The following is a 27,429-nucleotide window of genomic DNA, read 5'->3' on the forward strand; positions in this document are numbered from 1 at the left end:
TGGTTGGTAAGTTGATGGAGAAGATCCTGAGAGGCAGGATTTATGAACATTTGGAGAGGTATAATATGATTAGGAATAGTCAGCATGGCTTTGTCAAAGGCAGGTCGTGCCTTATGAGTCTGATTGAATTTTTTGAGAATGTGACTAAGCACATTGATGAAGGTAGAGCCATAGATGTAGTGTATATGGATTTCAGCAAGTCATTTGACAAGGTACCCCATGCAAGGCTTATTGAGAAAGTAAGGAGGCATGGGATCCAAGGGGGCATTGCTCTGTGCATCCAGAACTGGCTTGCCTACAGAAGGCAAAGAGTACTTACAGATGGGTCATATTCTGCATGGTGGTCGGTGACCAATGGTGTGCCTCAGGGATTTGTTCTGGGACACCTACTCCTATAAATAACCTGGATGAGGAAGTGGAGAGATGGGTTAGTAAATTTGCTGATGACACAAAGGTTGGGTGTGTTGTGGATAGCGTGGAGGGCTGTCAGAGGTTACAACGGGACATTGATAGGATGCAAAACTGGGCTGAGAATTGGCAGATGGAGTTTAACCCAGATAAGTGTGAGGTGGTTAATTTTGGTAGGTCAAATATGATGGCAGAATATAGTATTAATGGTAAGACTCTTGGCAGTGTGGAGGATCAGAGGGATCTTGGGGTCTGAGTCCATAGGATACTCAAAGCTGCTACGCAGGTTGACTCTGTGGTTAAGAAGGCATACAGTGCACTGACCTTCATCAATTGTGGGATTGAGCTTAAGAGCCGAGAGGTAATGTTACAGCTTTATAGGACCCTGATCAGACCCCACTTGGAGTACTGTGCTCAATTCTGGTCGCCTCACTATAGGAAGGACGTGGAAACCATAGAAGCGATGCAGAGTAGATTTACAAGGATGTTGCGTGGATTGGGGAGCATGCCTTAGGTTGAGTGAACTCAGCCTTTTCTCCTTGGAGTGACAGAGGATGAGAGGTGACTTTATAGAGGTGTACAAGATAATGACGGGCATTGATCGTGTGGATAGTCCGAGGCTTTTCCCCAGGACTGAAATGGCTAGCACAAGAGGGCATAGTTTTAAGGTGCTTGGAAGTAGGTACAAAGGAGATGCCAGGGGTAAGTTTTTTATGCAGAGAGTGGTGAGTGCGTGGAATGGACTGCCAGTGGCAGTGGTGGAGGTGGAAATGATAGGGTCTTTCAAGAGACTCCTGGATGGCTACATGGAGCTTAGAAAAATAGAGGGCTATGGGTAAGCCTAGGTAGTTCTAAGGTAGGGACATGTTTGGCATAGCTTTGTGGGCAGAAGGGCCTGTATTGTGCTGTAGGTTTTCTATGTTTCTCTGTTCCTAGTATACCTCTATCAAATCTCCCTTCATTCTCCTGTGCTCCAGGGAATGATGGCCAATACCAGACGACATCTGTTTTAAGTGAATGAAGGGAAATATTGGCTGGATGTCAGAGGTAGGATTTTTACACGGAGAGTGGTGGGTGGCTGGAACGCACCCAGGGATGACGGTAGAGGCAGATACATTTGGGAGATTTAAGAGACTCTTAAGTAGGCATATGGAAGATTGAAAAACGGAGGGCTATGTGGGAGGAAAGGGTGAGATTAAACATGGAAGCAGGTTTATATACGTCAGCACAACATTGTGGGCTGAAGGGCCTGTACTGTACTGTATTGTTTGATGTTCTGTGTCTACGTAATATGAGACACTGATGGAGAAGCTCTCACATTCTTTTGCAGAATGACCTCTTGTTCCTGAAGGTCACCAGCCAGCTGCATCACCTGAGCATTAAGTGTGCTATCCACGTGCTCCATGCCAATAAGTTCCACCCCAACTGCCTGCGGCGTAGACCTTCCAACGAGGTATGGGGATGAAGGGGGTTTCCGTTGACCTGTTATCCGGGGTCAACGAGATACACAGCTGAGGGACCTCATGCTGCACTGGTTTTGGTTTACAGTTGTCACACGTGTGGAGATACGTGTAAAGCTTGTCTTACGTACTGTTCATACAGAAGCTGAAGAACACCTTCTTCCCCTCCACCATCAGATATCTGAATGGTCCATGAACATTATCTCATATCTGGCTTTTGCACTCGACATTAAGTGCCGTGTTGTATGACATGGCTGATCATGATCTTTTGACCATGATCATTCTTGGCAAGTTCTTCTGGGCAGTGTGTACAAGACGGGTGACCTGCAGGCCAGCGGAGGGAAGGAACACCTTACACCTCCTTTGGTAGAGACGCATCTCCATCCCACCACCTGGTCTTTTGCATTATTTATTTTTATAAGTCTATAGTGTTTTTAATGTATTGCAATGTACTGCTACTGCAAAACAAAACATCTCACGACATATGTCAGTGATATTAATCCTGATTCTGAAATGGGACAAAATGATGGAGCTCTCAGATGTAGTTTGAAGGACATTGCTATTCCTTTTGTAAAATGCTCTGTTTTCCTCTCGGCTGTGTCTAGAATCACACAACGCCATCTGATGTGGTTCAGTGGTCCAACCATCGCGTGATGGAGTGGCTGAGGTCGGTCGATCTCGCGGAGTACGCACCAAACCTCCGAGGGAGCGGAGTCCACGGTGGCCTTGTTGTAAGTGCATCGGTTCAGATCACAGAAGTAACTGGAGTGGCAAAGTCCGAGGGGCAACCATACAGAAGTTGTTCAGATTCGGAGAGGCGTAGATAGAGTATTTACATTTCTTTGATTTAGAAATATAACGTGGAACAGGTCCTTCCGGCACAATGAGCCACACTGCCCAGCAACCCATTTATTTAACCCTGGCCTAATCACAGGACAATTTATAATGACCAATGTATCTACTAACTGGTACGTCTATGGACTGTGGGAGGAAACCAGAGCACCCACACATCCTCTCACTGTGTAGCTCCTCTCCCCTGGAGCACATCAAAGGCACACACCTCAATTAATAGCAACACACATCAAAGTTGCTGGTGAACGCAGCAGGCCAGGCAGCATCTCCAGGAAGAGGTACAGTCGACATTTCAGGCCGAGACCCTTCGTCAGGACTAACTGAAGGAAGAGCTAGTAAGAGATTTGAAAGTGGGAGGGGGAGGGGGAGACCCAAAATGATAGGAGAAGACAGGAGGGGGAGGAATGGAGCCAAGAGCTGGACAGGTAGGGGAGGGGAAAGAGAGAGACAGAGAGAGGAAGAGGGAGTGAGAGAATGAAACAGGGGAACAAGAGAAAAGAGAGAGTCACACTTAGGAGGGGAGAGGGGAGGGAAAGAGAGAGACAGGAAGAGAGACAAAATCACATTTAAAGAAACAAGGATGGGAGAGGGGATCGGATGGGAGAACCCTCCTGGTCCAATGAACTCCATCTTTTAACAACTCCTTGTTCCGATGCAGATCTTGGAACCACGATTTAACTCTGAAACATTGGCTTTGCTCCTGAACATCCCACCACAGAAGACTTTACTTCGAAGGCACCTGACGACACACTTCAACCTGCTTATAGGTCCTGAGGCGCAACGGGAAAAGAGGGAGTTGATAGAGTCCAGTAACTACATGCCTCTGAATACCACGGCAAAAGTGAGGGTAGGCATCATCAAACTCCCTCCCTCTCCTCCCTCTCCTCCCTCTCCTCCCTCTCCTCCCTCTCCTCCCCCTCCTCCCCCCTCCTCCCCCTCCTCCCCCTCCTCCCCCTCTCCCTTTGCTTCTTACTTTCTACCTCACTCTTTCGCACTGCCTCCGCTTTTCGCTCTCCTCCTCCCCTCCTCCTTTTCTCTGTGATTCTCTTTCTCTCCCTGTGTGTGTGCCTTTCTCTCTTGCTTCCCCTCTCCCTTACTTCCCTCTGTGATTCTCCCTCCCTCTCCCTCCACTCTCTCTCCTCTCTCACCATCTCCTCCCTGTCTCCCTGTCTCTCACTCACAAAGTAACTATGATTTTTCTCTGTCTTTCTGCGTCCAGCCAAAGAGACTCAGTTTCTCACACTTTGGGAATCTGAGGAAGAAGAAGATCGATGAGAGCAATGACTACATCTGCCCCATGGACTTCATGCAGCCAGCGGCCAACGGCTCCCAGCGGAACAGCAGCAGCTCCAGGCCAAGGAAGGCAGTGGCCGACAAGGACTTGAGCAGACTGGGCCAGGTGAGGAACCTGGAATGCTGACGTCTTCACAAGCGTGCTACAAATTGGCCAAGTCTGGCCAAACTCACACTGGGCCTTAACACACTAACAAAATCAGGGAGAAGCAGTCCCAGAGTGCTGGCAGAGATCAGTGGGTAAAAGTCACCACACCTCTCACCGACAAGCAAAACGTATTCGTTAACTACGACTTCAGAGAAACCTGCGTCAAGTGTGCCCAAACGTACGTGTGTGTGTGTGTATGTGTGTGTGTGTATACACACATGGGTGCCCTATGGTTGTGTGTACACATGTGTGCCTGGCTCTGTGTGTGTGTGAATGTACATGTGTATACACACAAGTACCCCTGGTGTCTGTGTGCATACCCGTGAGTTTATTTTGTGTTTGTGTAAGCACACATGCCTCTGTCTCTGTGTGCATGTCTATGAAACCAAAGCGATTTTTGTATGGATTCAGCAGGATATATTTTTTAGCAGGACAAGCCAGGTCAATGTGTTTTATACAGTATAATTTTAGACGATTGAAGTCATTGTAAAGTGTTCTAGTTGAGTGCAATGGGATATATTTTATATTTATAATTTAGTAATCAAGTTTGTTGGACTGCTGCTTGGGTCATGTTGGGTGGAGTGGGTCCATTGGAACAGGAAGGGTGCAGGGATGCCGTTTCTGCCTCATCTCTTCCCGCAGAGGTTTCTGGTTCTCACTCTGCCTATGGTAAAGTTTTCCTGGGGACCGCAGGTGGGTGGGAGGAAAATTGCCAGAGGACTGCATGTTGGTTGTTGTTTTGGGGTGAGAAGTTCTGCTGAATCTCAGAAGTCCTGGAGGCATCATGTTAGATTGAGTGGGTGGGAAACTACGGTGATCACAGCGCTTGGATCTTCCTTATCTAATAAAACATTATCTGTGAATACACCAACCCCTCTCGTCTCCCCCACCCCCCACTCCTAGCTAGTGTAGGGGCAGAGAAATAGCCAAAACCATGTTTTCTTTACTGAGACTGCCAAATCCCCTCCTCGCTTGTAACCTTCTTAATCCAAGAAAAATGCCAAAATCCATGGATGCTGGATATCAGAAGAAAAGGAAGAAAATACTCGGCAGGTCAGGCAGCATCTACAGAGAGAGAAAACAGGGCTGATATCTGTTCTCAACCATCTTTGTTCTCTCTCTTCACAGATGCTAAATGACATTCTGAGAATCTCAATACTTCCTGTTTTTATTCCCGAACCTCTAATAGGGTTCTCTAAAATTAAATTCTTCTGGTAAATCTGCAGGTTGAGCTTCCACGCATGATGGGATGGGATTGTGCTTGGAGAGAAACCTTTGTGTCTCTCTCTGCTATTGGAAACATTGGCTTATCCACTAGATTGTTCTCATGTCACTGTCACAGGATTATCATGATATCTCTGGGCCGTTTTCCTTCCTAGCCCTCCTGGTGAGGGCATGGTCCGATTTAACGTGAAAATCCACACAAAATATTCCAAAACTCAAAGATATGTTTTGGGAGTACAATTCATAAATTCTCTGTGTGGCTTTTTTATTTTACTGTGAAGCTGATTCCCTAGTGCATGCTTTATAAAATAAAAAATAAATATATTCCCTGATGTGTAAGTGTGATTTTATCCAGAATGGCTCACTTGCACTGGTTAATCTTCACACAAGTTTTTTACCCAGAGTGTTGGATGCACCATCAGGAATAGTGGTAGAGGCGGAAAGCAGCTGTAATATTCAGTATTACTTACTTTCCAATGGAAAAGAGGAGTATGGGGTTAGTACAAGAAAATTGTCGCTGAGGTTAGTGCTCAGCCATGACCTTTCTCAGTAGCAGAACAGAATAACCAGCGTCTTCTTGGCCTAGTCTTGCTCCCATTTCTGATGTTCAAAGTTCAAAGTACATATCTGTCACCATATACAGCCCTGAGATACATTGTCTTGCAGGCATACTCAATAATTCTATAGAATAATAACCATAACAGAATTGGGGAAGGACTGTCCAGTTTAGGCATTCAACCAGAGTGCAAGAGACACAAACTTTTCAAATGCAAAAAGGAAGATATAAATATAATAAATAAATGAGGAAAAAATATCGAGAACATGAGATGAAGAGTCCTTGAAAGTGACTCCATTGGTTGTGGGAACATTTCAATGATGGGGCGAGTGAAGTTATCCCCACTGGTTCAAGAGCCTGATGGTTGAGGAGTGATAACTGTTCGTGAACCTGGTGGCGTGAGTCCTGAGGCTCCTGTACCTTCTTCCTGATGGTAGCAGCCAGATGACAGTAGTGGGGGTCCCTGATAATGGATGCTGTTCTCCTATGACAACGCTTTGTGTAGATGTGCTCAATGGTAAGGAGGAATTTATCCGTGATGGACTGGGCCATAGCATATCCACTGTTTTCCATTCAAAGGCACCGGTGTTTCCATACCAGACTGTGATGCAGCCAGTCAGTATACTCTCCCCCACACACCTATCAAACTTTGTCAAAATTCTTAGAGACACACAGTTCTCTAGCCCAGCCAGGACAAGAAAATAACTGAAAACACTTAACCAGTTAAGCTTAACATGCAAATAAACCTCACTTTCTAAAGAAAATATAATTAACCTCAAATCTTGAGAATGATATTCTTATATATTTACGCAAATATTCCTATTGGGTTTATCGTCTTTTACTCGACACCACTGGGTAGTTTCTTAAAGATATTTTTTATTTAAAAACTCACTGTGGGAAATCTCAGATGTTATAAAATATATGCAAAAATGTTTTAATTTTTGTAAAATCACAAATAAAGAGTTTTTTTTATTAGCAAGTCTGGTACTTCTTCCTTTCCATGTGGGAGTGTGTGTGTGTGTGTGTGTGTGTGTATAACTCCGCCATGGACGGCCCCAAGGAGGGGGTTGGCCATGGGGCTAGCAACCCCATCCCGTAATAACCCTGAGCTACAGGAATGCCAACAGAAGCTCCAAAGACCTCATCCCTGGGAGAGGAAGGGTACACCAAGAAGATTGGCTACATCTGGAGACAACAATAAGGACTGGCCTTAGGACAGAGGACGCTGGTGGGCTGCTGTCGTTGGCCTGTGCCCCAGTAGGGGTGATGAGCCAATGAAGAAGTGAGCTTGTGTGTGCGTGTGTGTGCGAATGGAGAGAAGTTGTGGTAAGGATAGGGGTCAGGAGTGAGACTCTGCCCCGGGAAGTGGCCGTTGCTCTCTGTGTGGGAGGAGCAGGAGGAATGCAACAAGATGGAGAGGGGTGGCAGGTGGGGTATAGGCACCAGAATGGGCCTGATGGGCTGAATTGCCTACTTCTTTGTTGTTTGCTTGACACATGGAGTCATAGAGAGCCGCAGAAACATAACAGGATAGTGACTGTCATTGTAGGTAGAAGGTGTGCAGTGTAAGCATAAAGCGGCAGTGCATTGGGGGGATGAGTGAGTGATGTGTATGTAGTGATGACTGAGGGTGTGGAGGGTGAGTTAGTGGGTGGAGGTGTTGATCAGCCTTCCTGCTTGGGGAAAGTAACTGTTTTTGAGGCTGCTGCTCCTGACATGGATGCTCTGTAGCCTCCTCCCTGATGGGAGTGGGACAAACAGTCCATGAGCAGGGTGGGTGGGATCCTTCATGATATTGCTAGTCTTGCTTCTATGCCCGATGTTCTTATCCAGACACAGCTACCTAGGAGTGTGTTACACTGTGGAGTATGTTATTTTATCAGTTCTCTGTACATTCATGAGACACCAATTTGCATATTGCCATTTTCCTGCTAGCTAGTAATCATTTTACTATTGTCCAATGTACCACGTTACAGTGAAAACCTTTTCTTTCTGCGCTATCTAAACGTATGAGGAGTGTTTGAAGACTCTACACCTGTACTCACTGGAATGTGGAAGAATGAGGGGATCTCACTGAAACCTATCGAATATTCTAAAGCTTAGAGTGGATGTGGAGAGGATATTTCCTATGTGGGAGGGACTAAGGCCAGAGGGGACAGCCTCAGAATAGAGGGGTGTCCATTTAGAACCGAGATGAGGAGGAAATTCTTTAGTCAGAGGCTGGTGAATCTGTGAAATTCATTGCCACAGATGGCTTTGGAGGCCAAGTCATTGGGTATATATAAAGTGGGACTGATGGGTTCTTGATTAATCAGTGCATCAAAGGTTACAACGAGCAGGCAGGAGAATGGGGTTGAGAGGGATAATAAATCGGCCATGGCAGAGCAGACTCGATGGGCCAAATGGCCTAATTCTGCTCCTATGTCTTATGGTCTATCCAAGAGTCTCTCAAATGTCCTTAATATGTCTGCCTCTACAAACACCCCTGGCAGTATGTCCACTCTCTGTATTAAAAAAAAGAATATTCTCCTATACTTTCCTCCAATTACCTTAAAATATTCCCTCCTTATATTAGCATTTATGCCCTAGAAAATGTTTTTGGCTATGTATTCTATGCCTCTTATCATTTTATACGCCTGTATCAAGTCAGTTCACGTCATCCTTTGCTCCAAAGAGCAAAGCCCAAGCTCTTTCAGCCTGTCCTCATAAGACATGCTGTCTAGTGCAGGTAACACCCTGATGGGCCAAATAGCCTGCACATTTGCTGGCTGCATGGAGTCATAGAGCCACACAGCACAGAGGCAGGCCCCTCAGCCCAACACACCCATACCAACCTGATAAAGGTCCTGGTGAAGGTCACCCGTTCATTCCCCTCCATAGGTGCTGCCTGACCTGCTGAGTTCCTTCAGCATTTGTGTTGCCCTGGATTTCCAGCATCTGCAGAATCTCCTGTGACCATTCGCTGTACTTGTCCAATAGCAGTCCCATTTGTCCGTAGCTGCCTATGCTTTGACATTCTGTGTTCTTTCTTCTTTAAGAGTTTCAGACTTTTAGGGATGGAATCATGTTCACCAGTCCGTTTGTTAATCACACCCCGCTTGTTTATCCTGGATTTGTTTCTGTTGAGAGCCTCAGCGGTAAAAATTTTCCGGGAGAGTCTGTGATTTGCCTCAGAAGTGTGCAGTCTGCTTCAAGGACTGGATCCTGGACTCAGTATCCCGTCTCAGACTGAAACAAGGAAAAGGGTTGGAATTACATTGGAATGGAACACGTCAATGGGCTTTTAATCAGCCTAGAATTCCCTGTTTTCTATCGATCTCATTTTGTAGGTCTATATTAACTATGCGCTAATACATTTGATTCTGAGTACGGGGAACTTCAGGGCTTGGCTTGACTTAAACCTGTACTTGAGTTCCTTAAAGTTATTATAGCTGGGAAGAGGGTGTGGGTAGTGGGGATAAGCTCCCACTACCTATTAAATGCTTCCTATACGTGCATCTCAAATAGCCTCTGACGACCAAGTTCAGCTCCTGGCTTTCACACGTGGCTTTTCTACTAAGTCCGGACAGGAGAAAGGGCAAAGACAGGTTACTGAAACCTTAACACCAGTCATTTCGGGCAGATGGAGCTCGTCAGCTGTGGTTGGCAGCTCATCTAGGAGAAGGAAGACTCTGATCTCAAATCTCTGCTGCCTTGTGGCTTTACCCACTCATGGAGAAGGCTTCAAGAGTAAACCCCAAGAGAAAAGTCCAGAGCTGGAGTCTATGTTGAGCTTGACGCTGACTGGCAACTCCTGCAACACCACTGGTGCCAAACTGTATCGGTCTCTGCTTTCCTTTGGGTTCATCAGTTGCATGGAGAGGGGGAGCCTGCCGCGTGGGCAACAGCTTGTTCTCCGTATCGTTCTGTCCTGGTTTGTGTACCTAGACAGCTAAGTAGTCCCTGATCTACTATATTTAAAAAACAGGAATGCTGGCTGACTAGCTAGGGCTTGCTCCTATGATTCAAGGTTGAAGATTGTTTATTGTGGCGGTTGTCCATCCTGTCTGACAATGAAACCTGTGCAGGAGATTTTTAAACTGGAAAAACTGGGGCAGTTCCACTCTCTTGAACTCAGAGGTCCGGGTCCAGTGGTACGAGCAAGCTGGGGTCTTCCTTGGTTGCAGTGGATGACCATAATGTCTTCTGTGCCTTGTCTTGCCCTTCACTCTCCAGGGAGGGAGTGTTGCAGATCTGTCTTCCTGGGCATTGGATCTCACTGTACATCTCATCCACCCAGTCCGCTGGAGCTGACTTCACGTGCTAGGACAAGCATGTCCCTATCTCACCAGCGTATGAGGCCACCAGCTACCCTCACCTGGTTCAGCTCACCTGTCAAAGTGGTGTACCAGGGTGTGGTTACTCTCACATGCAAACAGCTACCTAGAGCCACAGGTGAGAGCTGAGTGTCCGGTGGAGAACAAAGATGAGCGAGCTGCCCCAGAATGGGCACAACAAACCCTTTTACGAGAGGTGCCACCTTTCCCTGGACACTACATATACCTTCTTCAGTGCACGACTGTAAAGTTTGGGCTTTGCTCTTTGGAGCAAAGGATGATGTGACACACAGTGTCTGAAATGCTCCCATGCACATAGCCCTTGTTGCCTCACCGCTGGAATTGGACACAACTTGAGGGAGTTTGCGAAACGTGAAAGATTTTCTTTGTTGTACTGTATTTCATTATACCCTTCGATTAATAAATAAAATCAAAAGTAGGGGCTTTGTCAATTTTCATTTATAGTATGCATATTACAATCAAAAACACTTAAGGTGCCACAGTTTCAAGGCCATGTAAAAATTTCCTGCTCAAAGCAATGGTTAGTCGGCGCAGCTGTGAAAAAATAGGGGGAATATTGGTAACTTCAGACCAATGCAGCATAAAAAACACTAAGCATAAAGAACAAAATAAAGATAAAAGCAATCCTATAAAACACCACAATGTAGAGTAACTGTTGAGTGTGGCTGTGTACACATAAGATTAGCTTCTATACAAAGACTGATTGCATGTACTGTACATACCAGAGTAATGCTAGGTACTGGGAATGATAAAATGACAAAGTGTCCCTTGGCAAGGGGAACACTTCTAGGCAGAAGCAGGGCTTCTGAAAGCACGGCTGGACAGTGACTGTCAGTGTAGAGTGTCATTGTACAGTGACAGTGAATGGGGGGATGAAGGGGTGGTGAGGGACTGTGGAGAGGAGTGTGTCAGTGTCAGTATGAGGTGTAGAGTGTCAGTGTAAAGTGACAGTGAATGGGGGATGAAGGGGGTGGTGGACTGTGGAGAGGAGAGTGTCAGTGTAAAGTGACAGTGAATGGGGGATGAAGGGGGTGGTGAGGGACTGTGGAGAGGAGTGTGTCAGTGTCGGTATGAGGTGTAGAGTGTCAGTGTAAAGTGACAGTAAATGGGGGGATGAAGGGGGGGGTGAGGGACTGTGGAGAGGAGTGTGTCAGTGTGGGTATGAGGTGTGGAGTGTCAGTGTAAAGTGACAGTGAATGGGGGGATGAAGGGGGTGGTGAGGGACTGTGGAGAGGAGTGTGTCAGAGTCGGTATGAGGTGTGGAGTGTCAGTGTAAAGTGACAGTGAATGGGGGATGAAGGGGGTGGTGAGGGACTGTGGAGAGGAGTGTGTCAGTGTGGGTATGAGGTGTGGAGTGTCAGTGTACAGTGACAGTAATGGGGGGATGAAGGGGGTGGTGAGGAACTGTGAAGAGGACAGTGTCAGTGTGGGTATGGGGTGTCAGTGTAAAGTGACAGCGAATGGGGGAAAGGATAATGAGGGACTGTGGAGGGGAGTGGCTGTTGTGTAAATAGTGGTGGTTGGGTGGGTTAGTGGGTAAAGGTGTTGATCAGCCTTACGGCTTGTGGAAGGTAATTGCTTTTGAGTCTGGCAGTCTTGGGGATGAGACAGGGATAAACAGTCAATGAGCAGGGTGGGTGGGATCTCTTCATGATGTTTCTAGTCTTGCTCCTATGTCTAATGCTCTTATGCCCACACAGATACCTAGGAGTGTGTTATACTGTGGAGCGTTTGATGGCTCTGGGCCTTTACTGGCTGGAGTTTAAAAGAATGAAGGGGGATCTCATTGAAACCTACTGAATATTGAAAGGCCTAGATAGAGCGGATGTGGTGAAGATGTTTCCTATAGTAGGGGAGTCTAGTACCAGAGGGCACAGCCTCAGAGTAGAGAGTTGTCCATTTAGAACAGAGATGAGGATGAATTTCTTAAGCAAGAGGGTGGTGAATCTGTGTGATTCATTGCCACCAACAGCTGTGGAGGCCAAATCATTGGGAATATTTAAAGCAGAGATTGATAGGTTCTCAATTAGCCAGGACATCAAAAGTTACAGGGAGAAGGCTGGAGAATGGGGTTGAGAGGAATAATGAATCAGCCTTGGCAGAAAAGGCTCGATAGGCCAAATTCTGCTCCTATGTCTTACGGGCTATCTAAGAGTCTCCCAAATGTCCTAATGTATCTGTCTCTATCACCACCCCTGGCAGCACGTTCCACATACCCACCACTCTGCAATTCCTCTGTACTTTTCTCCAATCACCTTAGAATTATCTCTCCTTATATTAGCCACTTATAATCTCGAAGATGTCTCTGGCTGTCTATTCTATGTTTCTTATCATCTTCTACACCTCTATCAAGTCAGTTCACACCCTCCTTTTCTCCAGAGAGAAAAGCCCGAGCTCTTTTAGCCCATCCTCATAAGAAATGCAATCTAGTCCAGTTAGCATCCTGGTAAATCTCCTCTGCACCCTCTGTAATACTCCCACATCTTTCCTATAATGAGGCGACCAGAACCGAGTATAATATTCCAAGTGTGGCTAACCAGGACTTTATAGAGCTGTAACATCACCTTGTGGTTCTTGGACTCAATCCCCTGACTAATGAAGGCCAACACACCGTACGCCATCTTAACCCTATTAACTTGTGCAGCAACTTCGAAGGATCTATGCACAGGGACCCTAAGTTTTCCCTGTTCCTCCACACTGCTAAGAATCCTGCCATTGGCCCTGTACTCTGTTACGGTTCAGTGCTGATGCAGATGTGGTTTTACAGGTGGAAGATTCTGAGAGGACGGTACAACAGATTGGGGCATTCTCCGAGGGGATCAGCAACCTCACGGTGAGGAAGGCCTGCGAGTGAAGTTACCTCATTGCTCGTGTGTGCAGCCCTGGGGACTACTCAGTGTGCTCCAAGTTCATTGTGCCTAACATCCATGTCTCGTGTGAAGACCAAGCCTGTATCTGTGCTAACACGCTCTAACATCTGCAGTGCTGTGTGTAACCAGATGGCTTGTCAGAGTTGTACGCATGACAGAATGGGCTTTACGGTTACTGTAATGCTATTACGGCACCAGTGGTTCAATACCCACCCCTGTCTGTAAGAAGCTTGTACATTCTGTGTGGGCTTCCTCCGTGAGCTCCAGTTTCCTCCCACAGTCCAAAAACATATGGGTTAGAGTTAATGAGTTCTGGGCATACTATGTCGGCAACGGAAGTGTAATGACACTGCGGGCTGCCTCCCCCTCCCAATACATGATGCTCACTCGTTTGATTTGACACAAACTGTGCACTTCAATCACAAGTAAAAGAAAATCTGCAGATGCTGGAAATCCAAGCAACGCACACTGGCCTGTACTCACTGGAATTCAGAAGAATATGGGGGGACCTCAATGAAACCTATCGAAGGTTGAAAGGACTAGACAGGATGGATGTGAGGAGGATGTTTCCTATGGTGGGGGTATCCAGAATAGGAGGGCACAGATTCAAAAGTGAAGGGTGACCTTTTAGCCAGAGAGTAGTGAATCTGTGGAACACTCTGCCACAGACTGTGGTGGAGGCCAAGTCTGTGGGTATACTTACGGTGAAAGTTGATCGTTTCCTGATCGGTCAGGGCATCAAAGGATATTGCGAGAAGACAGGTGTAACAGGTTGGGTGGGATTCAGAATCAGACATGATGGAATGGTGGAGCAGACGACAGGCTAAATGGCTCAATTCTGCTCCTATGTCTTGTGGCCTTATGGTCAAAAATGCTGGAGCAACTCAGCAGGCCAGGTAGCATCTATAAAGTATATAGTCGACATTTCAGGCCAAGACCCTTCATTGGGATTTCAATGTATCTTTCGATGTTTCAAAGATCAAAGTTCAAATTTCATTTATTATCAAAGTATGTATACTTTATACAACCTTGAGATTCGTCTCCCTATGGGCGGCTACAAAATAAAGAACCCCAATGTCTCCATTAAAACAAAAGAAGACTGTCGAACACCCAAGGTGCAGAGAGAAAAAAAAAACAAATTGTGCCAACGATAAAAGTAAGCAAATGGCATTCAGAACTGAAGCTTGATTCATCATTTGCAGCCTTAGCTCAATGCAGAGACACGTAAACCTCATGGAGCAGTGATCTGAACCAACCCGTCCGAACTGTTTCAATGAACATCTGATAGATCAAGTTGAAGAAAAGTCTGTGCAAAACACTAGTGCAAGAAACCACATTCAGGGACAAGTCTATGGAGTGCAAGAGGTGGCCCGTGGTGATTCTGTTGCTGAAGTGATCACGAGGTGCTGTGAATTCTTACACTAACTGCTATGCTGCCCCAATACACTCAAGTGGCCACTTTATTAGATACAGGCATGGAACCAAGCGTGATCTTCTGCTGCTGTAGCACATCAGCTTCAAGGTCTGTCGGGTTGTGTGTTCAGACATGCTCTTCTGCACACCACTGTTGTGACACGTGGTTATTTGAGTTACTGTCATCTGCTTGTCAGCTTGAGCCAGTCTGGGCATTCTCCTCTGACCTCTCTCGTTGACAAGGCATCTTCATCCATAGAACTGCTGCTCACTGAATTTTTTTTCTGTTTCTCTGACCATTCTCTGTAAACACTAGAGACTGTTGTGCATGAAACTCCCAGGAGATCAGCCCTTTCTGAGATACTCAAACCACCCTGGCTGGCTTCAGCGATCATTGCATGGTCAAAGTCACTTACATCACATTTCTGCTCCATTCTGATGTTTGGTCTGAACAACAACTGAACCTCTTGACCATGTCTGCATGCTTCTATGAACTGAGTTTTGCCACATGATTGGCTGATTAGATATTTGCATTAACGAGCAGGTGTACCTAATGAAGTGGCCACTGAGTGTGTCTCACTGTCAGATGTAATTGCCGTACTACAGACCCTAACATAAATGTCCACCCCCTTCGTGTCCAACATAATTAAAGGTCTAACTATCCTTATCAATCTTGGTTGTAGACACTGCTAACGCAAGACGAAGTACCGAGATAGGTTTAAAGTGTCAGTCATAAGCCAAGAGGAGGTGAGACGCTGACATCATTGCCAAGAATTCATGCTTTGACCTCTGACCTCTCAAAACATGACGAACATTCATTTAGAGAAACACATACAAAATGCTGGATGAGCTCAGCAGGCCGGGCAGCATCCATGGAAAAGAGTAAACAGTCAACGTTTTGGGCCGAGACACTTCTTCAGGACTGGAAATGAAGAAGAGAAGTCAGAGTAAGAAGGTGCATTACGTGTAGAAATGGTTTGCACTGGGAGTGAAAATTCAGAATCGACATTATAGAACTAGAACAGTATAGCACAGGAATAGGCCATTCGGTCCACAATGTTGTGCTGAACCAGCTAAAAAGCAAATCAAAAACACCTGAAAACCATTCCCTCCTACCTACATGATGTCCATATCCCTCCATCTTCCTCACATCCGTGTGCCTTTCAACCTTCTGGTCCAATCCTTCCCGTACTGACCTGGTGTTCTGGTTCCCAGCCGTCTGCAAAACTAGTTAAATCTCTTCTAAGTAGCATCAGCAAACAAGCCGGTCAGGATATTGGATCTCCAGATCAGGTGTAACCTGTCCCTCTTTTATAGGTGCCACCTTCCCCAGCAAAGTTTCCAATGATCTAAGAATGTGAACCCCTGTACCCTGTACCATCTCCTCAGCTATTCATTCATCTGGGCTATCATCCCATTCCTACCTACACTAGCCCGTGGCACAGGGAGTGACTCAGAGATTATAACCATGGACGTCCTTCTCTTCAGCTCTTTCCTAACTCTACGTACTCACTACGTAGGACCTCTTTCCCTTTTCTGCCTAAGTCAATGATGCCAATATGCACCACGACCCTTGGCTGTTCACCCTCCCCCTTGGGAACATCCTGCAGCCACTCTGATACACCCTGGCCCCCTACACCAGGGAGGCAACACATCATCCTGCTGATTCTTTTGCAGCCACAGAATCTCCTTTCTGTTCCCCTATCAAGTGCCCTATACTCACTGCACATTCTGATTTTACCTTTCCTTGTCGAGCCTCATAGCCAGCCACGGTGCCAGCTGCCTGGCAGCTGCTGCCATCCCCAATGGGTCATTCACCCCAGCAGCATCCCAAGAGGTGTACTTGTTGCTGAGGGGAAAGGCCACAGGGGAACCCTGCACTGACTTCCTAATCCCCATACATCTCGTGGTAATCACCCATCTACTGTCCAAAGCCTGCACTCTGGACGTGACTACTTCTTCAAAAATCTCATCTATAATATCTTCAATCTCCCAAATGATCCTGAGTACATCCAACTCCTTGACCTGGTCAGTCAAGTGCTGAAGTTGGGTGCTCTTCCCACAGATGTAGTCATCAGGGAAACTGCCAGGTATCTCGAATTCCTACATCTGACAGGACGGGCATTCCATCCTGACCTCACTGTATTTCATGCCAACTCAGTCCTTTAATCAACTAATTTCAAAAAATAAATTATTCCATTCGGAACAAGAAAAATGTTGCACTAAATTTATTTATTTCAGTTTTATCTACAAAAGTGTTTTAAGGGTTCTTTTTTCTGGAGGAGTTAAAAAATATTTTTTGGTAGTATCTGCAGCTCTTGGAAAATGAGAAAAGAGCTTTTATCTTGCTTCATTGTTGTGTTTTATGGTGTGTATTCTATAAATTAATTTATAACGCTACAATAAAACAACAGACTGAAAATTTCTGTCCTGTTCCTTAAAGGTGAATTTGTGCATTTTTATACAGAAACTAAAGGGAATTTGTTTTATGATCTGCCAACAATCTGGTTTTGAGGAAACACAAAGGTGAAAAATGATTTAATAAATTTAAAAATAATTTTAAAAGCCTCTCTTCTTGTAATTTTATTTCCTGTGATGTGCAGCTTTGTTTTAATCTAATTATTCTTAATCTATTCATAGAATTCAAACGTTCCCCAGCTGCTGGAGATGAGTCATCAGCCTCAAATGTGTTTAACCCTCCACACATGCTGACAGGGTTCTGAAACTTACTGTCTGCGTTCCCTGGAATGGGACCTCATTTGGAGTATTGTGTGCATTTTTGATCACCTACCTACAGGAAAGATGTAAATAAGGTTGAAAGAGTACAGAGAAAATTTACAAGGACGTTGCCAGCTCTGGAGGGACCTGAGTTACAAGGTGTATGGATGGTAGAGATATGGAGGGCTATGATCCTGATGCATGTCAATGAGAATAGACAGTTTCAATGGTTCAGTATGGACTAGATGGGCCAAAGGGCCTGTTTATGCGCAGTACTCTTCTATGACTCTATGACCCTAATCTCAGGGGAATGGGTGAGAGCTGACATGAGGTTTTGCTGATGTTTGAATCTGTAAAAACACACACACACCCACCCCTCAATGGAGGAACTCAAAAGGTCCGGTAGCATCAAAGAAATGGACTGTTGATGTTTTGGGCTGCACTGGAAAGAAAGAGGAAAGATAGCCAGTAATAAGAGATGAATGGAAGGGGTGGAGCAAGAGCTGGCAGGTGATGGGTGGATCCAGGTGAGGAGAGTTGCTAGGCAGATAGAGGAGGGTAGGTGATGGGTGGATCCAGGTGAGGAGAGTTGCTAGGCAGATGAAGGAGGGGAGGTGAAGGGGGATCCAGGTGAGGTAGATAGAGGAGGGGGGGGTGATTCAGGTGAAGTTAGTTGATGCAGATGAAGGAGGAGAGGTGATGGGTGGATCCAGGTGAGGAGAGTTGATAGGCAGATGAAGGAGGGGAGGTGAAGGGGGATCCAGGTGAGGTAGATAGAGGGGAGAAGAGTGAGGATGATGTCAGAAGCTTTGAAAGATTAAAGAAAGATTAACTTTGTCATATGCACATTGACACAATGAGTAAAATATGTTGTCTGCGCCAACAACCAACACAGTCCAAGGATGTGCTGGCCACAGTCTGAAAGTGTCACCGCGCTTCTGACACCAATGTCGCAAGCCCACAACTTGCTAACCCTAACCCGTGCGTCTTTGAAATGAGAGAGGAAACCTGTGCAGACATACAAATTCCTTCCAGACAGTGGTGGAATTGATTGCAGATCGCTGACACCATAAAGCATTACACTACCGTACCATCTGGAAGTGACCAGGGGCTAAAGATGATGGGATCTGACAGGAGAGGATGGTGGAGCATTGAATAAAGAGAGGGAGGAGGGGAGGAGAACTGGGGCAAGGAATGTGTGGATGATGAGCAATTCAAAAGGGGAAAAGATGAGGTGACTGAGACTAGTTGGATAATGGGATTCAGATGGAATTTTACATCCATTCCCAGGAATTTTATTGATGCTAAACTTAACCTGGAGATCCTGAATAAAAAATGAAACTGTTTGAAAAACTCAGCAAGTCAATATTTTCAATGACAGACATTACTTCAGACCTTAATCCAGCACTTTTCCATTTTCTGTTTCCATAAATCATAGGAGCAGATTTAGGCCATTCAGCCCATCAAGTCTACTCTGCCATTCGGTCATGGCTGATTTATAATCTCTCTCATCCCCACTGTCCTGCCTTCTCCCAGTAGCCTTTGACATCCTGACTTACTAAGAACCTATCAACCCCCACTTTAAATATACCCAATGACTTAGCCTTCACAGCCACCTGTGGCAATAAAGTCACCACCCTGTGGCTAAAGAAATTCTTCCTCATTTCCGTTCAAAATGGATGTCCCTCTACTCTGAGGCTGTGCCCTCTGGTCCAAGACTCACCCACTATCCAGTCTATCTAGACCTTTCAATATCCGATAGATTTCAACAAGATCCCCCTCATTCTTCTAAACTCCAGTGAGTACAGGCCCAAAGCCATCAATTGCTCATCATATGTTAACCCTTTCATTTCTAGAATCATTCTTGTGAATCTCCTCTGGACTCTTTCCAATGCCAAACATCATTTTTTCGTATCCTTCATGCATAAGTCTAGCCCATTGCAAAACCTAATACACTGGGCCACAATCCAATTGACTGGTGAACGATTGAATTCACAGGATCACAGCCCTGTGCATGACTCACTATCCATTACATGGGGCAAATCACAACTCTAATACGAGAGGGCATAATGTTGAAGCTATTGGAGAAAAGTATAGGGGAGAGATGTCAGAGGTAAGTTCTTTACACAGAGAGTGGTGGTTGTGTGGAACGCCCTCTCGACCTCCTGCTCCAGCTAGCTGCATTGACAGCTGTTGCTTATTTTGCTTCCTAAAGTACTGGTAATTACAGGAGCTGGGGAGTTGTACGCATTTAAATATGGTACAAGCTAGATATGATTTTATAAGTTGGGGTATTTAAGAGACTCTTAGACAGACGGATGAGAGAAAGAGGAGGGCTATGTAGGAGGGAAGGGTTAGTTTGATCTTAGAGTAGGTTAAAAACCAGAGGCCTGTGACCAGTAAAGTGCCACGTGGATCGATGCTGGGTCCATTGTTGTTTGTCATCTATATCAACGATCTGGATGATAACGTGGTTAACGGGATCAGAAAATTCGCGGACGACACCAAGATAGGGGGGTGTAGTGGGACCTGGACCAGCTGGAAAAACAGGCTGAAATGTCTGATGGAATTTAATGCAGGCAGGTGTGAGGTGTTGCACTTTGTGAGATGTTATGTACCCCATAACTGGGTTGCCAAACCAGCAGAAATGGAACGCTTGTTGGAGTCTGTGATTACTAGGAACTAGTAAAGTTTTATTAAAGAAATAAGTAATACAGTACACTAATCGCAAGGATATAAATGTAACAGGTTAGCAATGATAATACACACATATACACAGAAATAGGGTAATAGGAATCAACCAAGCTCTATCGCAGTCTCGGGGTAAAATGATCAGTCTTAAATGAAGCAGAGTTCAGTTCAGTTTAGTGCAGTTCGAAGTAATCACTGTTGTTGTACTGTTGGAGGGGCGGGGGGGGGGAGGAGAGAGAGAGATAGAGATAGATAGATGCAGTTGGTTTCGGGCAGACCTTTTGCTGCCTTCTGATCCCGCTGTGGTCACCGACTGTGACCCCTCCGTTCTGGATACGATCGTTCTTCCGCGGTGAACCCGGCACCCAGGCAAGGGTGGACACACACCCCAGGTTCCCACCGATCGTACCTTTACACCCTGTGAGCCTCTGATCGATTCCCGCGAACCGGTCCTCCAAACTCCTACCAACTTGCGGGGGCACACTGCTCTTTCCAGGGTCTCGTGACGTGTTGTGCCTTAGCAAACCTGCTCTTTTTATCCCCCTGCTGGGGTATCACCTGTCCATCAAACTTCTAACAGTTCAGGTTCAAAGCAACTGGTCTGTCAATATCTGAATTGTGTTTCTTTCTCGTTAATCTCTCTCTTCTCTCTTATTAGCATTTTGAATGTTTCTCCATTGTCTTCCGTTATCTCTCTCATTAGCATCATCCGTCCGGTAGCTCTGCGTCGCGTCACACATGACAGACGACAAACCAGGATGGGTCTTACATAGTGAGTGGTGGAGCACTGAGGAGTGTGCTAGAACAGAAGGATCTGGGAATACAGATTCATAATTCTTTGAAAGCGGTGTAGAGTCAGAAAGACAAGAGATTCTGCAGATGTTGGGAATCCAGAGCAACACACACAATGCTGGAGGAACTCAGCAAGTCAGGCACCATCTAATGTGGAGAACTTCCATCAGGACTGGAAAGGAAGGGGAAAGAGGCCAGAATAAAAAGGTGGAGGATGGAAAGGGGGCAAGCTAGAGGTGATAAGTGAAGCCAGGTAGGTGGGAAAGGTCAAGGGTTGGAGAAGAAGGAATCTGATAGGAGAGGAGAATAGACCTTGGAAGAAAGGGAAGAAGAAGTAGCACCAGGGGGAAGTGTCAGGCAAGTAAAGAGAAGATGTAAGAGGTCACAGTTGGGAATAGAAGAAGAGGGAAGTGGGGGGAAGCAAAAGAGATTTTAAAATACTGTAAGGAGAAATCAATGTTCATATCATGTTGGAGGCTTCCTAGTCTGAGTATGAGGTACTGGTCCTCTAACCTGAGAGTGGCCTCATCATGACAGTAGAGCCCCTGGGAAATTTCACTTTTGGCAGAGAGTCTTTGCCACATTGATCTTCATAAATCAAAGAACTGAGTGCAGGTGTTTAGATGTTGAAATTGTATAAGATGTTGGTGAGGCCTAACTTGGAGTATTGTTTGCAATTTTGGTCACCTACATACAGAAAAGATATCAGTAAGATTGAAAGAGTACAGACAACATTTACAAGAATGTTGCCGGGACTTGAGGAGATGATTTCTAAGGAAAGATTGAATAAGTTTGGACTTTATTCCCTGGAGCGTAGGAGAATGAGGGGAGATTTGAAAGAGGTATGTATAGAAAAAATTATGAGGGCTATAGAAAGGGTAACTGCAAGCAGGCTTTTTCCACTGAGGGTAGTTGAGACTACAACCGGAGGTCATAGGTTAAGGGTGAAAGGTGAAAAGTTTAAAGGGAACCTCTGGGAGGAAATTCTTCACTCTGAGGGTGGTGAGGGTGTGGAACGTCTAGCAGTGCAAGTGGTGGATGTGGATTCGATTTCAACATTTAAGAGAAGTTTGGTTAAGTACATGGATGGGAAAGGTATGGAGGGGTTTTGATCTGGGTGTGGGTCAATAGTTTGGTATGGTCTAGATGGGCTGAAGGGCCCGTTTCTGTTCTGTAGTGTTCTCTAACTCTATGACAGTGCTCTAAAATGTCAGCACAATCTGGTGGGTGGAAAGGTCTGTACTGGGTTGCAATGTTCTATGTTTTGTAACTCTAGGACTTCATGAGTCAACAGTGTAAACACATCACGCTGCCTGTAATGGGCCCACTCCCCGCACAGTACGGATTATCATCAATGCCGTCATTAGGCAAATGCTGAATTCAAATTCAAAGGTACATCAGTTAATAATGGTTTACCGCAAACAGACGTCTGGAGACACAAGAGATGCAATGAGCTGCCAGCACAAGTTGTGCATGCAAGCTCAATTTCAACGTTTAAGAAAAATTTGAATAGGTACATGGGTGGTAGGGATATGGGGGGCTGTGGTCGCAGAGCAATTCGATGGGAGTAGACAGTTTAAATGGGTTTGTCATGGACTAGATGGGCCAAAGGGCCGCTTCAGTGCTGTACTTCTCTGTGACTTTATGAGATGAAGAGTCTTTGAAAATGATGGGGCAAGTGAAGTTGAGAGAAGTTATCCCCTTTGCTTTAAGTGCCTGATGGTTGAGGGGTAATAACGGTTTCTGAACCTGGTGGTGTGAGTTCTGATGTTCCTGTACCTTCTTCCTGATAGGAGCAGCTAGAGGATAGCATGACCTGGGTGCTGAGGGTCCCTTATGATGGATTCTGCTTTTCTGCAGCTCGGTACTGGGGAGGACTTTACCCATGATGGACTGGGCTGTATTCACTACATTTTGTAGGATCTTTTCCAACTCCCCAAATGGACACCGGAGGGAAGGAAAGGCATCGTCTAGTTCAGGAGGAGGTGAGAACAGTAGTGGAGGAGATGAGAGCCTGCAAGGCGGTGGGAACGAAGCAACAGGGAGCTTGGACAAGATGGGAGAATGCGGTTGACAGGAAAGTGACCTGGGCTGATCTTTGGAAAGCCGAACCACACCGCATCCAATTTCTCATCCAGGCAGTGTACGATGTGCTTCCAAGCCCATCAAACCTGCACACATGGGGCAAGGCAGAGTCATCTGCGTGCCCACTGTGCTCCAAGCAAGGAACCCTGGAGCACATCCTCAGTGGCTGTGCAAGGGCACTTGGTGAGGGACGGTACAGGTGGAGGCATGATCAGGTCCTGAAGACCATCGCTGAAGCCGTCAGCGCAGGAGTTGAGTGGGCGAAGCGGTCCCGACCCTCCAAGCAGACCATTGCCTTTGTCAGAGCTGGGGAGCAGCCAATACCTGCTAAAAGAACATCTGCAGGCATTCTGACCTCTGCAAGGGACTGGCAGCTGTTGGTGGACCTCAAAGGGCAGCTGAAGTTCCCCAACCATATCACAGCCACCACCCTGCGACCAGACATTGTCCTAGTGTCTGAGTTGACTAAGCAAGTGGTGCTGCTGGAGCTGACAGTCCCATGGGAAGATAGCTTGGAGGAGGCCTTTGAAAGGAAGCTCTCCAAGTACGCAGGACTGGTCAGCAACTGTCAGCAGGCTGGATGGAGAGCGAGGTGTCTCCCAGTGGAGGTTGGTTGTAGGGGATTCATAGCTCGTTCTTTAGCTAGGGCCTTCAGCATCTTGGGCATCGAGGGAGAGAGGAAGAGGAGAGCCATCCGCAGTACCACCGATGCGGCAGAGAGGGCCTCAAGATGGCTGTGGCTCAAAAGAGGGGAGCCATGGAGTCATAAGTAGCTAGCCATCTGGACACAAGCTGGGATCTGATCAGCCCCGGCTGGGTCACCTGGAGGAGGTTGTATGATGTTGAAGGACCCGAAACACCCGATGATTCCAGGAACATCACTGAAGGTGTGTCCAGAAGCATCAGTAGATGTATGTACACAGTAGGATTTTCTGTTCGAGGACGTTGGTGTTTCCATGCCGGCTGTGATGCAGCCAGTCAATATACTCTCCACTGCACAATTACAGAAGTTTGTCAAGGTTTCAGATGTCATGCTGAATTCGCAGACTCCCAAGGAAAGAGTGGCACAGATAAGCTTTCTTCATAATTCCACTAATGTGTTGGACCCAGGACGGGTCCTGTGAAATAATAATTGAGGAATATAAAGTTGCTTACCCTCTCCATCTCTAATGCTCTGCTGAGGACTGGCTCATGGACCTCTGGTTCCCTTCTCCTGAAGCCAATAATCAGCTCTTTGACCTTGCTGACATTGAGTGAGAGGTTGTTGTTATGGCATCACTCAGCCAGAATTTCAACCTCCCTCCTCTATGCTGATTCATCGCCATCTTTGATTCAGTCTATGACAGTGGTGTTGTCAGCAGACCTGAACATGACGTTAGAGCTCTGCTTAGTCACATAGTCATAAGTACAAAGTGAGTAGAGCAGGGGCTATGCATGCAGCCTGTGGTGCACCTGTGTTGATGGAGATTATGGAGGTAATCTTGTTGCCAATCAGAATTGACTGTGGTCTGCAAGTGAGGAAATCGAGGATCCAATTGCACGAAGAGTTATTGAGGCCAAGGTTGAGTGAAGAGCCAATGAAATGGCGTCTGCTTTGGACCTGGTGTGCCAGTAGGCAAATTGGTCAGATCCAAGTCACTTTGCAAGCAGGGAGTTGATATGTTTCATCACCAACCTCTCAAAAGACTTTATCACTATGGGATAAGTGCTACTGGATGATATGCTTTGAGGCAGGTTACCACATTCTTCTTAGGCACTGCTATATTTAACATACATTGTGAAATTTGTTGCTTTACACCTGCAATATAGTACCCATTTGATAACTGGAAACCAACGTTTGCAATAAATTTGCAACACTGAAGATTACATGAATGTTAACACAAAAACTTGAAGATGCTCAAAGTCTGAAATGAGAACACTAACCGGGCCTTGCAGTGTAGCAGTTCGTGTAACACTATTATAGTGCCAGAAACCCGGGTTCAAATCCACCGCTGTCGGTAAGGTGTTTGTGTTCTCCCCATGGTCCAGGGTGCTCTGGTTTCCTCACATAATCCAAAGGCATGCAGTTCTATGGAGATTGGAGAGGCTGCCAAAGACGTTCACAAAAATGATTCTGGGATTGAAAGGCTTGTCATATGAGGAGCATTTGATAGCTCTGGGCCTGTATTCACTGGAATTCAGAAGAATGAAGGGGTATCTCATTGAAACCTATCAGATATTGAATGGCCTTGATAGAGTGGATGTGGAGAGGATGTTTCCTATAGTGGGGAGTCTAAGACCAGAGGATACAACCTCAAAACAGAGGCATATTCATTTAGAATGGAGATGAGGTTGGATTTCTTTGGCCAGAGAGGGGTGAATCTATAGAATTTGTTGCCACAGGCAGCTGTGGAGGCCACGTCATTGGGTATATTTAAGGCAGAGGTTGATAGATTCTTGATTAGTCAGGGTATGAAGGGATAAGGGAAGAAGGCAGGAGATTGGGGCTGAGAGGGAAATGGATCAGCCATGGAGGAGATTCGATGGGCTATATGGCCTAATTCTGTTCCTATATCTTATGGTCTTAGGTTAGTGGGTTAATTGATCATGGGCTTGCTGGGCCTGAAGGGTTTGTTACTGTGCAGTATTCTCTAAATAAAATAGATTGATGATCTGAAGGAACTGTTCATTTATTATCAAAGTATGTATGCATAGTTTTAAGGTGCTTGGAAGTAGGTACAGAGGAGATGTCAGGGGTAAGTTTTTTACACAGAGAGTGGTGAGTGCGTGGAATGGGCTGCTGGCGACAGTGGTGGAGGTGGATACATTAGGGTCTTTTAAGAGACTCCTGGACAGGTACATGGAGCTTAGAAAAGTAGAGGGCTTTGGGTAACTCTAGGTAATTTCTAAGTAAGTACATGTTCAGCACAGCATTGTGGGCCGAAGGACCTGTATTGTGCTGTAGATTTTCTATGTTTCTATGTATGCAACCCTGAGATTTATCTTCTGCACAGTCACAAAACAAGAAAACGCCATGGAACCAATCTGTACAAAGAAAAACATCAAAAATCAAACCCCCCTTCCCCTTGTGCAAAGAAATTGTACAAACAGCAACAAAAAAAGCAGCAAAAGACACAGAATATAAAACACAAAATCAAAAGTACGGTGTTCATTATCTGCAGGCAGCCCCAATTCAAAACGTACCCAAAAGTAGTAACAATAAAAGAGTGACCAGAACTAGAACACATCGTAAACCTGAATTAGAGTCCAAATCTACAATCTGCGTCGATTAAACCTTTCTCCGGCATCATCTGCCCACAGCACCGACGGAAAGAGAGATCACTCCAGCACAAGAGCAGTGAGCGGGAGGGAGAGAGACAGTCAAATGCAGATAGCTTCTTTCAGCAGCACTGAGTGAGAGGCTGGCATAATACATGCTGAAAATACACAGCAGGTCAGGCAGCATCTGCAGAGAGAGAAACAGAGGTAATCTTTCAGGTCAAAGACCCTGCACCACAAAGTTATTTGTCAGAATGTTTTCCAGTATAATGACATTCGAGTCATCATGCCAAAGCTAGGTCCCAATAAAAAATCTCATTAGTCACATTTCCCTTTTATTATTTCCCAGGAGACCTGAAAATCATTCTCTCAGCCAACAACTCTGTGACTTTTCCCAATGAGAGGTAAGTAACAGGAACCAGTTCACTGATGAACATGCTGCTGGGGTATGGGAAGATATCATACTGTATATATGGGGGTGGCACGGTGGTGTAGTGGTTAGCACAACGCTTTACAGTGCAGGCGACCCAGGTTCAATTTCTCCCAATGCCTGTAAGGAGTTTGTGCGTTCTCCCCTGTGACTGCGTGAGTTTCCTCCGGGTGATCCAGGTTCCTCCCACAGTCCAAAGACGTACCGGTTGGTGGGTTGATTGGTCAGTGTAAATTGTCCCATGATTAAGCTATGATTAAGTTAGGGGATTGCTGGGCCTATTAGGGGATTGCTGGGCAGGAAGGGCCTATTCCACACTGTGTGCCAATATCTGGAAGGATGGAAGGAAGGATGGATGGGTGGGTGGATGGATGGGTGGATGGATGGATGGGTGGATGGATGGATGGATTGGGGGGTGGATGGGTGGGTGGATGGATGGGTGGATGGATGGATGGGTGGATGGGTGGATGGATGGATGGGTGGATGGATGGATGGATGGGTGGGTGGATGGGTGGGTGGGTGAATGGATGGGGGGGTGGATGGGGAGGTGGATGGGTGGGTGGATGGGGGGGTGGATGGGTGGGTGGGTGGATGGATGGATGGGGGGTGGATGGGTGGGTGGGTGGATGGATGGATGGGGGGTGGATGGGTGGGTGGATGGGGGGGTGGATGGATGGGTGGGTGGGTGGGTGGATGGGGGGTGGATGGGTGGGTGGGTGGATGGATGGATGGATGAGTGGATGGATGGGGGGGTGGATGGGTGGGTGGATGGGGGGGTGGGTGGGTGAATGGATGGGGGGTAGATGGGTGGGTGGATGGGGGGGTGGATGGGTGGGTGGATGGATGGGTGGGTGGATGGGTGGGTGGGTGAATGGATGGGGGGGTGGATGGGGG

At 46.3% G+C, this 27,429-nt stretch overlaps 1 protein-coding gene across 16 annotated transcripts in view; it reads left to right on the plus strand.

Moving 5' to 3' along the window:
* Positions 1-26,504, plus strand: part of LOC140205309 (liprin-beta-2-like) — a 245,569-nt gene extending 219,065 nt beyond the window's left edge. For 5 of the 16 annotated variants that reach the window (XM_072272843.1, XM_072272847.1, XM_072272850.1 and 2 more), the window contains 7 exons: positions 1,739-1,861; positions 2,474-2,599; positions 3,379-3,567; positions 3,940-4,119; positions 13,046-13,111; positions 17,029-17,087; positions 17,202-17,297. In XM_072272843.1, the coding sequence (XP_072128944.1) occupies positions 1,739-1,861; positions 2,474-2,599; positions 3,379-3,567; positions 3,940-4,119; positions 13,046-13,111; positions 17,029-17,087; positions 17,202-17,232 (774 nt within the window). In that variant the 3' untranslated portion in view covers positions 17,233-17,297. Of the gene's footprint in view, positions 1-1,738; positions 1,862-2,473; positions 2,600-3,378; positions 3,568-3,939; positions 4,120-13,045; positions 13,112-15,244; positions 17,092-17,201; positions 17,299-26,454 lie in introns of those variants that run through there. The other 11 variants (XM_072272840.1, XM_072272841.1, XM_072272842.1 and 8 more) reach the window with 7 other exon arrangements.
* The last annotated feature ends 925 nt before the right edge of the window (positions 26,505-27,429 follow it).

This window comes from Mobula birostris, chromosome 11 (assembly GCF_030028105.1).
Source record: "Mobula birostris isolate sMobBir1 chromosome 11, sMobBir1.hap1, whole genome shotgun sequence".
Taxonomy (NCBI): Eukaryota; Metazoa; Chordata; class Chondrichthyes; order Myliobatiformes; family Myliobatidae; genus Mobula; species Mobula birostris.